Genomic DNA, 14590 nt, shown 5'->3' with positions numbered 1-14590 from the left:
ATTAGAACAGGCCCCAGTTAGTCCTATTAAAAACCAAGGACTTTACCAAAGCAGTTTTAAGTGTCAGGCTAATTTACTTGCAGTGCAGGCCTGTCATGTGAGTGAAGCAGCCAGCAGTATATATTACATTGTAGAAGTTTTAATTAAGGATCCACCGATATTACTGTCTAATGCAAAGCTGCATCTGGAAAAGGCCCTTCACTTGACATTAGATAATAAAGCCAGAGAAATCGATACCTAAGCTGTTTCCATAAAGTATTTTCTGAGCCTTGTAAAAATGTTTTCCCTTTTGATTTTCCTGCTGCATCCAGAGAGCTACCTATAAAACATTTTGCCGGTTTTATGAGCCTCTGAAATTAAAAGTAAACATTGAAAGGACACATGGAGTGAGCAGAAGTGCTTGTTTACTGGTCTTTGCGGGCCTTGGAGTGCTTTGCTGTGATTTTTTTGTTGCGTTCTTAATATCCTGCCCGCTCTCTTTTTAATATCCTGAATTTGAACTTCAACTCTAAGCCACCTGTTTGCTTGTGTATTTTATTCAGATGAGCATTCAGTGTCGTTGACTCTGCCTAAGAAGCATTTGGTCTTTTTGAGCGTCCAAACAGAATTTGAATGCTTGTCAGACGACAGTATGGAAACAATAACATTTAATCCAGAATTTGTTTTTTTTTTCCCTTCTGCAACTAATGCTGTACCTAAAGTGTTAAATGTTTATACACACTTAAATTGTTTTAATTTTTATTGTTGCTTTAATCCTTTCAGGAATGAATATTGTGTTTAAGCACATCTTGTTTCTGCTCATTTGGCCCATCTGACCCATTTGGTAGTTTGTACTTAATGGAGGACTGAGGAATCCCGCCCATTTGTTTCTTGAAAGATGTCAAGGCATCGGCTTTAGCGACTGCTAGGTAACTTGTTCCATACTCCCGCAGCACTTGATGTAAAGAAGTGCAGGATGTTCTCAGTTTAAAATGAACTGCCACGTAGTTTGTACTTCCCTCTGGTGTGTGGTTCTCTGTTCATTCCGAACAGATTGATTGGAACAAGGTTTATATTTTTATAGACGCAAAGCTGGGTTCCCAAAGTTCCGGTGGGACTCATTTTTTTCTGAAGCATACATAATATTTGATTTTCTCATGAAGGGAAGCAATAGGCATTGTTTCTCATGTTTAAAATAAGAAGGTTAATTGTGGCCATCATGTTTAATTGTTTGTAAGTATAACTGAAATTCCCAGTACCTTTGTATTTCTTTTCAAAAGGAACTTTCTTAAAAAACGCCTCCTCATCCTCCTCTCAGAACAAAATAGATATTGTGGGAAACTGGTTATTAAAAGCTATTAAAATTCTAACACAAGGTACTGTAACACACATCATATGCTTTAAATTTGAGCTTGCAGAAAATTGCGCAACAAGTAATATTCAGTTGAGCACACATCTTCGTGTAATTTTAGAATGGGCTGACACCATGTTTTAATCCTTAGTTGATTGATGTGAAAATGATGTACTATAGGGTTAGAAAGTGTCCTGTGATCTTTTAAGAATGGTGACTTCTAATTGCCTGGAATCAGAGATGGTTTGAGGGCTACTCTTCAAGTATGTGGAAAAGCGAGAAACAGTCATCAAACTTGAAATGCAACTGAAGTCTTCGTTCGTCGATTGTTTGGTGCAGCTGATTGGACAGCTTAGATGAATATTAGTTGTATGTGATATTAAGAATGTATTTTTTTTTACATTACGCACATGTTTAAAGAGAAAGTAAGAAAGTAAAGTATCTGGTTTACTAATCAAAGCAATTACAAATCCATCTAATTCTAAATCAGAAATTGAAATGCATTTGCATTTGACCAAGAGTCTGAACCTATTTCCAGAGTTAGCTTAATAATTTGTGACCTTACGCTGCCATTGCTACAGGATGACCTTGTCTTCAGTCCCATAGCATTTAAGAGTATGAGGCTAAAGCAGCATGAGGACATCTGTAGGATAAGACTGGGCAAAAGCACACATCAACAATGGAAAAACTACTTCTAAAGCATACAAAGGAAACTGCCAGCAGTTAGTCTTGCTTAAAACTGGTGGTTCTCTATCCTGGTCTGTCTGTTGGTTTTTCTTCTAGATGGCCTCTGAATCACCCATGCCTATAACTGACGTGCTTGCTGGTTTAAGAATTAATTTCTGCACATACAGTAATCTTTGTTTTTAAAAATACCCTTAAGTATATTATTTGGGCTTTAGTGCATCAAATTTGATCATTAAGAATTAGCTCTCTAATTTCTCACTGAACAGACACTGAATGGACTGACAAAAGTTTGTTTTCCATCTGCTCAAGTCAGTTAGATATAGTGGTCTTCCTTTAGGCCATAGCTGCACAGCTCCAGTTCTTAAGGATCTGAATCTAGCAGATTTTCCAGATCTGTTTAGAATATTCACAGCTGAAAACTGTTGAAAAGTGTTAAATTGATCCAGTTACGCTAGCAATGAGTTTGAACAGGTAATTAAGAGCAGATATGGAGTCAAAGCCTGATGACACTATGGTCCTTCAAAACTGGAGTTATGTACTAGTGCTTTAATTACTGTACAACATCAGATTTTGATTTCCAAGTTCATTAAAAAGCTCTTTTTGCACAGTATTTTAATTTAATTGTGGACCCATGTATCAGCAGGCTTTGGTTACTGAGTGTCTTCACTGCCTTCTAATGGAGAAAGCTGAGATCAGACACATGTGGGCTGTTATTTTACACCCGTAAATGCAGCTGTAGGAGTTCAGGCATTTCTTTAAAGGTGATTAAGTGTCTAAAATTCACTACTGGACACTCTTCATTTTGTGTCAGTCTGAAATTTCTGCATCACCCCAGGTCCAGTTACATTCCATTTCAAGGCTCTGAATTCTCAAATGTCTTCAGCAGCAGGTACTGTAGGATTGCTGGACACAGAATAGCCAGCTGGGATGGTACATTCTGTAGGGTTGGCATAGCTCTTCGGCATGATGACAGATTGTGCAGCTGTGTCCCCGAGAGCAACAGTTGGTAGAGGCATGGCCAGAGAGATTTCTAAGCGGGTATTTAGGAACAGTACGAAACACAGAAGATATAGGATATCCTGTTACCCATTGTTGATTCACAGGCACAACACATTTCAACACAGATATCCATAAAATCAATAAGAAATGAGGCTGAATTTTACATTTTAAAAAGCAGGGCTATTCCAATGGCGACAAAAGGGGATTTAAGGAAGGGATTTAATTCATTGTGCAGTGTCAACAGATATGATTTTGTTTGAGCTAAGATGGAGTTTACACAGGGTAGTACTGTACATTCACTGCAGTGGCCATGTTCAGTATGGATCCCAGGGCTGTAAGCGGCTAACTTGAAAGGTAATCCAGGCTGAAACATGACCTCTTCTTTGTTAGTACAGTAGCTACCGCCAATCCATTTGTACACAAGCTACACGGCTGAAGCAGAATTACCAGATGTTGGCAAAGCCTGTGACGTGGAGCTCTTGAGTGGCTTGTCTGGTAAACTCATTCACTCCAGAGTACAGGATGTGGCCAGCAACCTAGTGAACCCAGGTCTGAATCCAGGCTTTGCCAGAAGCTGACTGGGAGCATACCATTGGGGGATAGGCATGTTAAAGTGTGCAGGACATCTTGGGCTCTCCGGCAAGTTAGCGTTATTCTACATTAGTGTTGATCACTCCCTTTCTGACCCAATAGCTGTGCTGTCTGTGTTCCAGAAAAGCAGTCTCTCCCATTCCACAGCCACATTTACACCTACCAAGCTTCGTTTTCTACAATTGCTGATGTATGACATTTTCTTTCACCCCGTGCCTTATTCATGCCTTATATATTGCACATGCTTAAGGGGATCTGCATTTCTTTAATAATGTTGAACATCCTTGAACCATTTGCTAAACTTTTATTAGGCACTTCAGACAAATGGGTTTCTTTACAAGAGACTGTTAATACAAAAGTGGTGAGATCCTGATTGTTCTTCCTCTGAGGTGGAGAATAATGACATAGAATATGGGACACCAAACTATTAGACAGTACTGTGCAACCCAGCTGCAGCCTCTCAGGTAGTGACATCAGCCACAGCTGCAGGACTGTACTTCACAGTGCGTCTCAAAACTTCATCTGGCAGTTGGAAAAGTGATTATACACACAGATGGTTTTTAAAAACATTAGATCAGCTGTTGGGTGTCCCTTGAAAAGTGCAGTCACGCCAATTAATCTGTCTCTAATTCTGTCAGCATTACTGTGGTGTCCGATATTTACTTACAGCCTGTCAGCATTGTCGGCACCATCTTATTAAAGTCTATGATTTACACTTATATGTAAATACATATGCAATGTATCATAATTTTACAAGCTTTGGTACGGATAAGTGCATCTCATAGCTCTTATTTTGTTTATACCTCAGGGCAACTTAAACATGACAGTTGTGTGTGTGTGTGTGTGTAATGGTGTATTCAATGCACACAATTTTTGTTTTGCTTAGATACTGCAGTTTTATCAGCGTTTTTCTTATTGAAATATCCCTGGTGGGGAACGTCCACTAAGACTTAAGACTGACAATAACCAGAGACGCGTTCTGGTTTAGGAAAGCTTTTCTTCGCCTGTTATCTTTGTGCATTAAGTATCTCTGTCCTGCCTCTGTTTGTTTAGGAGGCTGTGTTTTTTTGCTAGTCTTATCTGAAAGAGCACTAATGGAAACTGTCCTAATCCAGCTCCTTGTTTATGTTAGGGCATAACTCAATGTGTTGGCATCTATACTTTTACTGACTCCTCTGTAATTCAAGCTTGGTTTCTCAAAGTGCAGGCCTCTGTGTATTGAAACCCTACCAGTTTTTTGTACGTCTTCTTAATAGTATTTTAAAGAAATAGCCCTACGCTAAGTGCTTGTTAAAATGTGAACTTCCTCATATATATATACACAAGTAAGAGGTCAGATTAAGTTATGTTGATAAATGTTGTAAAATGCATGCCCTGTTCCTGTAGTCTGCAGTTTGACTTGCATTCTCAAGCTGCAGACTGCTTACAGCTGGGATATATCACACAGTGGGGTCTAGCCTCTTACTGGAAACTCCATCCATTTAAAAAAAAAAAAGCTCAACATGCAAGTAATTTCTGGTTTTTCACTAAAAAAGCAATTTGTGATTTTTTTTTGTGTCTTGCTCTGGGACTTGGAGACAAAGAAATTGCTCTTTAAAAGCTGTTGTGTAATCTGCTTAGTCCTCAAGGTTAACACCACACTCCGGAAGAAAAGAAAAAAAAACAACAAATCCAGGTAATCTAGAATAGATGCAGCAATTTCCTCAAATTGGTTTCTGGTAGGGCCATCTGCAAGTCATTGTATTTCACCAAAGTGCCCGAACAAAACCTCCATTTGTAGTTTTCTCCTTCGTTAGATATGCCACTTACAGTAGCAGACACTGTTGCTTTTGGTTTAACTCTTTGCACATTGTGGATAGAAGGCTCTATAAAGTTGTCATGGCAAGATCTGGAACTGAAAGAGTGGGATTAGAACTCTCCCCTTGGAACGGCCAAGTGGTGCGATGTGGAGAACAGCCAGTTTGTGCGGATGAGAAACGCGGAGGCTCCAGAGGAGCTGTGCTCCGTTGAAGCTGATTTTAATAAGGGTCATCGGATAGAATTGGGTTTGAAGAGTGCGATCAGCTTAATGACTGTAAAAGAAATCGTTATAATGAACACAAACTGTACATTAAAAACAGATTCAAAGGGCAGGCAATTATTGCAGGACTAATGATGGTGTAGCTATCGGAAAGCACAAGGAAGGTGCCCGACAGTGCTGTTTGATGCCAGTTCACAGCTGGACAAGAAGTATTGACCTTGCCTATTGCTTTTGTCTTTAAATGCGCAGTGTTGTGCTTGGCTTGTAAAACCATTTTAATACAATAGTGCAGTCAGACAGAGAAACCGGTTATCAGCAGAGTCCTGGCATCTTAAGACGTTCTTCAGGAGATGAAAAAAAGGATCAGGCTACAAGTGTTATACTAATGTTTCTAAATGTCCTTCACCCAGCCTCGTTTTTTTTTTATTTGTAAGACTCAAAGGATACATAGTCTAATCTAGAAACAACCGAGAACTTTATCTACAGTAATTCATCTTCCCTGTACAAATGTTTCACTGTTGGATATTTCAGGATCGCTGCCTTTGGACCTCTTTTTGTGCTTGGTGATAAAACGTGTATTTGATGTTCTAAGAAAAAGCACAGTAGTCATTTTTGTACTTTGTTTTAAATTGCATGTGATGCCACAGATTTTGCGTTTAAGTCAAGGGGAAGTTTCCAGTAGTTAAAGGGGTATAATTCATTTGTCTGTGATACCTGATTAAATTGTGGTGTTTTAAAATAATATTAAATGTTAGTTATTCACCCCTCATTTTCATTGACAATCAATAGAGTGACTTTTTGTTAGATATTGAATTCTTCAGTTTTTAGTGCATGGCCTATTTTACATCTTAAAATGTATCAATATAATAACAGACATGGCTTAAAAATATATTCATTGTTTGTCATATGCAAATTAACTTTCTTCTGTGGTGGTACTCTCTTGTTTTTAAATGTCGCCCTCTTAAATTTGATATTTTTTTCATTTTTCTTTTTCTTTGGCTAATGTTAATTTAATCTTTTTGTTTCTGGTGGCTTGGAAAACTTTTATGAGTCAAATGTTTAATTATGCTTTTGATGAGTGAAAAATTATTAGATCCTATTAGAGCCTATTGATGCTTGCAAGGTAATCTGATCTCTGGTGCTGATGTATCCGTTTAAACAGATGTGAAGGGAAATTCTTTAGGGATTTGCGTTTTCCTTGTAATTCAGTAAGTATTTGTCTTTGGTTGGATGGAGTGTTAAATTTAAACCGTGTGAAGAAGAAAGTTCAAAGCAAATTTTCCAGTTAAAATGAATAATTATTTATGTATGGATTATTGGATTATTGTGTATCTGGTATAAAACTAGCTATCATGCTGTACCCTGTATGCAGTGATCCGGGCTAAAACTTAGACAAGTAGACACAGATTTCTAAATGAAATATACTTAAACAGTTTAGATTGTTCTTAGACTAAAAAATGGCACTAACGCTATATTAATAAACTTCGTCTCTAGCCTTCCAGTGGTCATAGAAAATGCCCTTGTGACTGTAACGAAGGAATCTCATTTTTAAATGCGCTAACGAGCATCTAGCAAAGGAGAAAGGGTCACTTAATTCTTCTTACTTGTACGAAAATAAGGAATCATTTTTCAGAGCTCTCAGGCTTCCATTTTAATTCCTCTCCAGTCTGGTCTCGGGTGTTTTTCTTTCTCCCCAGGGGACAAGACTTGTGGCTATGCTCCAAACTGTGCTGTTAGATTGGCCTTTTTTTTAAAGATAGTTTTCTGGCTCTCCAATAATTTCTTCATTAGAAGTCAACAACACAAAAAGTTCCTTCTTGGTAAGGTATTGAGCCACTGCCAATAGAGGCCGTAACAGCTGTACCACAGTTTAAACATTTGGTCTCCTGTGACTTGGGGAACATTAGGTTTTTAAAGCTTCAACAGGTTTTGAGTAAACATTCTCTACCAAAGTCTTGCTCTTCCCCTATATTTGGTCTTTTACAACTCTGATTCCCAAGAATGTGTTCCTTGAATTCATTATAATCGGCAGTGTTGAGCTAATGGCATGGTCATAAACAGTCTTTGTTCGAAGTTTTGATAATCAGAGTACTGTTCTGTTCCAAGACTGCAAAAGCAGATCTATGTGTTGTGTTGGTAGAAATTTTAGATGGCGTTAGGCATGGACCTGAGATTTTTGGCATTTCCTTGCAGGTTACAGTGACAACCAGGGATTGTATCAACAAAATTGCGTCGCACACAATGCCATAGTTAGGATTTGTGGATATGCTTCATGCTTGAAGTCAAGAAATGGAGGCAGTTCTTTCATGATTGTACTGTATATATTGAATGTATGTCTCATCTGTGTTCTTGCTGTACAGATAGCAAATTCCACCAACTATTGCTGTGGGGCAATAATGATTAAGCGAATCTAATGTTTGTCGTCCTCTACAGATGCAGCAGCTGTTCTATGAAAACTATGAACCCAACAAGAAAGGGTACATCCGAGATCTGCACAACAGCAAGATCCACCGGGCCATCACCCTGCATCCCAACAAGAACCCTCCGTACCAGTACCGCCTGCACAGCTACATGCTGAGCCGCAAGATCGCGGAGCTGCGCCACCGCACTATCCAGCTGCACCGCGAGATCGTCCAGATGAGCCGCTACAGCAGCACCGAGGTCCGCAAGGAGGACACGCAGCTGGGCATCCCCCCCTCCTTCATGAGGTTTCACCCTCGCCAGCATGAGGACGTGCTGGAGTGGGAGTTCCTCACCGGCAAGTACATCTTCTCCGCAGCCGACGGCCAGCCCCCCAGGAGGGGCATGGACTCCTCCCAGAAGATGGCCCTGGACGACATCGTCATGCAGGTGATGGAAATGATCAACGCCAACGCCAAGACCAGGGGCCGCGTCATTGACTTCAAGGAGATTCAGTACGGCTACCGGAGGGTGAATCCCATGTACGGCGCGGAGTACGTCCTCGATTTGCTTTTGCTCTACAAGAAGCACAAGGGGAAGGCCATGACTGTTCCCGTCAGGAGACACGCCTACTTGCAGCAGACCTTCAGCAAGATCCAGTTTCTGGAAGAGGAGGAGATAGACGCCAAGGACCTGGCCAGCAGGATCAACCAGGACTCGGGTTCCCTGTCCTTCCTCTCCAACTCCCTCAAGATGTTTGTTCCTTTCAAACTCAGTGGGTCCAACCCAGAGCTCAAGGAGCCCAAGGAAAAGAAAATCAACATTTTGGTCCCCCTTTCAGGACGCTATGAGATCTTTGTCAGGTTCATGGCAAACTTTGAAAAAATCTGCCTCATTCCCAATCAGAACGTCAGGCTGCTGATCTTGCTGTTCAGCACGGACAACAATACAGAAAGAGTGAAACAGATTGAACTGATGAGAGAGTATCATATCAAGTACCCAAAGGCCGAAATGGAGATCAAGGCAGTGTCGGGCACTTTTTCCCGTGCTCTGGCCCTGGAAGTAGGCTCGTCCCTTTTCTCCAACAATTCTTTGCTTTTCTACTGTGACGTTGACTTATTGTTTACAGCTGACTTCTTGAAGAGGTGTCGGGCCAACACGATATTTGGAAAACAAACGTACTTTCCAATAATCTTCAGTCAGTATGATCCAAAGATCGTATACGCGGGCAAGGTTCCAAGTGACAACCATTACGTATTCACTTCCAAAACTGGACTGTGGAGATACTATGGATTTGGAATTGTTTGTGTGTACAAAGGGGACCTGGTTCAAGCGGGAGGTTTTGACACCTCCATCCAAGGATGGGGTCTGGAAGATGTGGACCTGTTTAACAAATTTGTCCAGTCTGGGATCAAACAGTTTAGAAGCACAGACACTGGCATTGTGCATGTTCACCACCCTGTCATATGTGATCCTAATCTTGATGCAAAACAGTACAAAATGTGCTTAGGGTCCAAAGCGTCATCACATGGGTCTACACAGCAGCTGGCTGAACTGTGGCTGGAAAAGAACAACCCAGGGTTCCGAGGAGTTGGCAGTAGCAATAATGGATCAATGAGGACCGTATGAACCAGTCCGACCAGGTTTTTTAATGTCGAGGTTTTTGTTATTGTTATTCTTAACTAATTTATTTTTTCCAAAAAAAATGTTTTATAAAAGGCTGTGCGAGGATATATTTTAGAAGTATTTTTTCTAATACATACATAAAACCTTCCAGGATGACAAATTTGCGTTTTTTACAAAAATTAATGAAACACACCTTTTGCATTTTTTTTGCGGATGAGCCTAAAACAAAGTTGAGCAGTGGGACAACAAATAGTGAATTGTTTAAGAAATTTGCCTTGTAGCAGAGTGAGAAATCTTGACAGTTCCATGTTTGAAAGGATGTAAAAAGTAAGAAATCATCCTGGCAACTTTGTGTTGCTGATGAGTTGTACTGCAGTTTTGCACTGCATTAAGAGACTGGATAAACGTAAAATGTGCCCTGATGGTTTTGTAATATAGGACCTAAGACTGGGTTCTATATTGAAATAATGCTGAATCATATTTCAGAAGACAAGAGACAAGCCCCAATGCTGTGATTGCAGAAATCTGTTTTTGGCTTTAAGCTGCTTAGTTGGAGGGATGACCACCTGGCCATATGGACAAAGATGTCAGAACCTCCCCACTCCCTCAGTAAACCAAGGGGTTTGGAGGGCAGATGGGGGAAGTTAGTGTGATGAACACCAGGAAACAGTGGTCTAGAAACCTGTATTTATACCCCAGAGCCAGTAATCAGTGGAAGTTGGGGCCTGTCCTCCTCCTGAACTCTGATTATCTCCATAAAAATGTTACAAAAATACGAGATTTACATGCTGTTTATGTATGTGGCAAGTCTTGGATTCTGAGAAGTGGTGTGAGGGTAAATGTTTTTTTCTTTTTTTAATGTTTACAGGAGGTTGCATGAAGTTAAGAGTTTCACTTCAATTGGGAATTATGGAAAGAAGAATAATGGTTATTAAGGACCATAGTTTTATTATTGATTCTTTTCTTTATTGGTTTTCACTTTTGACAATGCACAGTAACACTGAATTTTGTTAAGTTTCACCTTTTTATTTCTTCAAAAAATGAAAACTGTGGTTTGTTTCCTCAGTTAAGGCCGTCTAATTTATTGAATATTCATTCATAGTTTTTCTCTTTATCTGATCATCTGTTTATGTATTGTTACTTTTGTTATATTTGAAGGATTGTATAGCCTTCTTTTCACTGTTGTGGGTAGTGTTACTTCTTTTACAAAGTAAATTGATTTCCAAAGAGAGTTTTCACAGCAGTTATGCGGTATTGTTTGTACATGTCGTTCTTCTGCTGAAGATGCCTACTGTAAACAGAGATCAGAAGAACAGTAGGACTGTAACACTGCTTGGGGAGAAACATTCACTGGTAGGTTTTTCTAATAATCCATGTTTTGAGAACATTGTAACTTGCCAGTTAAGGTGTAGTAGAATGTTCTCCTACCTCTGATTAAGAATCATTCTGGACCTTTACCAAAACTCCCCTAAAGTTTTTGTGAAGTACTTCTGCTAGGTAGTCAAAGGGTGTGCTCTCCCACAATAATCTTTTCTTTGTTTTGGGGGGCTTTGTTATTTCTGTTCTCTTCAAACCCTGTTCTTCTGGGGGGGGGGGAGGGGTGGTTTTATATTTAATAAAAAATTAAACTTTTTCCACTGTTCTATTTATATTTTCTGTTTCTACTTATTGTTGTTGTTATTATGCTTTAGAAATATCGTGTGGCACAGAGACATTGAGATTCACATTGCTGTCTTATAACTCTTGATTCTGAGCCGAGGATCCTTCTGTGTGGAGTTTGCATGTATCCCCCTGAGTTTTCCTCCCCACAGTCCAAACACTGTGCTGCCCAGGTTAATCAGTGCCTCTGAATTTCTCCCAGCCGTGTGCATGTACTGTATGAGCGAATACAATGGACTGGCATTCCTGTCCACACTACACCTTGTGCCTGCTGGGTTGGGTTCCAGCTCCTTGCCACCCTGAAAGGACAAAACAGTTCTGAATGGCATGAAAAATCTGATGAGTTAATGGTTGCTTCTTGGGGGAAAAAAATTTCTTTTTTGATCAAGCGATATGAAATTTTGTCTGATGCCAAACTGTATTACCCTGTTCTCCTACCTCTGAAGGTAGTATTTTTTTTTATTTAAGCCATAAACAGATCAAAGTACTTCTAAGATGTTTGTATCTGCTGCAATGACCCGCTACAGACTATTCCAGAGACTCCAGGCTAGGATCCTTAAATTTCAGGGGAGTAAGGATCTTTTTCCTTTCTGCCTTTATAGAAAGCATTTCTTAATCAGAATTTTGCTGGCAGCGTGTGAAATGTTGATTATTGCCTAGCTAGGCTCTGCCATTATTCACTGTATGTCTAATAAAAAATATGGCAGCCGCTCTCTAGAAATGAAGATTGCAAGAGGAAAAGTAGCTGCTGATTCCTCACTCCTAACACTTTTGTTTGACAGAATAATTAAGTGCTGCTTGTGGAAACTTTGCATGTTTTCTTACACTGGACCTGCCAGAAACAAAGGTCTAAAAGAACTCCTACCAGTGATGGCTTTCACCCAAACTTCTCTGGCGCTCAAACAAAAGTGGAACCGAAAGTAGCCTTACGTAACCACCTGGAACCATTACTTTGTGTGACTTTACTGACACCTCTACATTAATTGAAGTAACTAGGGGGTTGATTCCAACAGATACTCTCTCCTTGCCTACGAATACTTAATAAATGCGTCTTTACTCATAAGGGGGAGGTGTCCTTATTCGCTGTCCCATTTTCTCCCAGCAGTTGCCTTCAAAGTGTTAGCGAAACGGTCCGTTGCAACCTCTTTTTAATTAACCCCATCAACTTCAGCACAGTCTGGTGTTAGGAATCTTATCTGGTCTTCAAACTGCCCCTGAGCTTGTCATTAATTAAAAATGATTTGTGGACAGGCTTGCTGTTGTTTATTGAATTGTCCAGGTGGAACTCTGTTTTTAATTAAATGATCTTCCGTGTTGGGTTAACCTAATTTGTAGCTGATCGGCCTTTTGTATGAAACCAGAAGCATCAGAATGAAGTTGCGATCGATACCATCACTGAGGTACAACACTTCTCTACCGGCTGAGTAAGTTGGTAAAGTATTGGAAACGATTAAAAAAAGGATTAAGTGGTTATATTCTAGATGAATAATTTTTTTTAAAATTAAATTGCAGCTACTATATGTAACTAATAGATGCACATTATCAACAATGGTCTCGGTTGGCAAGTAGATGCTTGAAAACATCTGAGTCTTCATTTTTTGTTGCATTTCCTCTCCTCCTTAGCAAAGGATTCTGAACACCTGCTCTCCCGTGGAGACTGTGCATCTTACTGTTCTTGTAGAAATGTTAACTCTCCCACTGAATATTCCAGGTTCAATGTTGACCAGCAGAACTTTATTTTTTCCACAAGGAACTTCACTGGTGTTGATGGGCGTATTCAAAATACATTCAGATGTACAAAAAAATCCCTTATACATGAATGAACAGATCACACAATATTTAAAAAAAGGTCACCAGTCCAGTGAATTATATATATATACTGTATATTGATGTTACCCACTAATATTAATATTGTAAAACAGGCAAATTAATTATAAGGAAGCTGGTGAAAAGGGGAAGGAGTTATGTTCCTAAATCTGAACGTCTCCTGTTTTAACTATTGGTGAATGGGACATAGGGAAACTCTTAGAATTCAGCAGTCTAATGGACGAAGGCACAAGGCTGGAAAAAAACCAACATATTGTCTTACTAGACAGGGACCGTATCCTGCATCCAGTGGTTAAATAGCACATGGACTACAGAGGGGGGTGAGTTGGAGCAAGGAAAATATCATTGCCCTTTTTATATATCTCACATAATATAGGTCTTTAAGACTATGCAGACTAGTTCCCACTATCGTGCAAACACCACTGTAGTTTTCACTACAGAGAGATTACTCTGAGGGACATTTATGGCACTTTTGAATAGTATGGATTGAAGAATGGAAGAATGGTATTCAGCATTTTTCTGTTTTCTCCTTCGCCCTGTCCTGTTGTTACCAGCACCAGATTCACATGCCCCCTGCAGTGTTGCATACCGTACATCATCTCTGGGTGAAATGGTGGTTGTGTGGCAATTTCTGATAGGAAGTAGTCTTCATTAGCAAAAAATGTTCTTATTATGTGAGATTAACTCCCTCCCGTGTTAAACCTCTTCAGCGGTATCACTGCCTGTTCTATCCAAGATTCAAGAAGCCCAGAACAGTTAAGAAAACATTAGCTGGGGGTTGGCAGGGAAATACAGTGGTAAGTCAAGGGCTAGTACTGTATGTGGTTTGCAAGGAAGATTATCAAAATTATATTATTAGGAATAAATGTCCACATCCCTCCTTTTTTCCATAATTTCATCTTTTTAGAACATTATTTGCCTTTTCTTGTAACCTTTTCCATATGTTTCTGACCTTTTATGTGTATCTTGTATGTATTAATTTCCAACTTCCTCCTGACTTCCTAGTGTAATAGATTGCATCCCCTGATTTAAAGCTTTCCTGTCTTAGCCTCCTGCCTGGGTGATGAAAGTACAATGATTTTGTTTGATTTTTTTTTAACCTTGTGGAAGCCCCCCTGCAAATAGCCTATTAACCCTATTGGAGAGCAATATCGAGCAGATGTCTTAGGAAATGACATTCTTTTTAACCTTAAATCATTAGCTTTATTTTGTAATTCCACTATTCTTTACTGTTAACTAATTTTCTATTAGAAAGGCAGTTGGCAGCATCCAAATTACTTTTTTTTAGCACATTAAATTATTTCTCACGATGGGCAGTTTTTTGGAAATTGCTATAGATTTCAGTACTGGTGAGCTGTACTTTTTTTTTTCTTTTTATATTTTTTTCTTGCCATTTAATCTACTTTTCAGTTTTGACAGTTTTTTTTATTGGAAGTAATACCAGTAGAATG

The 14590-nt window shown here is 39.4% G+C and overlaps 1 protein-coding gene across 1 annotated transcript in view; it reads left to right on the top strand.

Annotated features, from left to right (window-relative positions):
• The window catches only part of chsy1 (chondroitin sulfate synthase 1), a 55301-nt gene extending 44015 nt beyond the window's left edge, over positions 1 to 11286 (top strand). The window contains exon 3 of the mRNA XM_088922479.1: positions 8061 to 11286. Coding sequence (XP_088778605.1) covers positions 8061 to 9656 — 1596 coding nt within the window. The 3' untranslated portion in view covers positions 9657 to 11286. The remainder of the gene's footprint in view (positions 1 to 8060) is intronic.
• Positions 11287 to 14590: the final 3304 nt, after the last annotated feature.

This window comes from Atractosteus spatula, chromosome 7, assembly GCF_055471065.1.
Source record: "Atractosteus spatula isolate fAtrSpa1 chromosome 7, fAtrSpa1.hap1, whole genome shotgun sequence".
Classification (NCBI taxonomy): Eukaryota; Metazoa; Chordata; class Actinopteri; order Semionotiformes; family Lepisosteidae; genus Atractosteus; species Atractosteus spatula.
The sequence above is the reverse complement of the archived record's forward strand: the minus strand, read 5'-3'. Positions and strand labels throughout refer to the sequence as shown.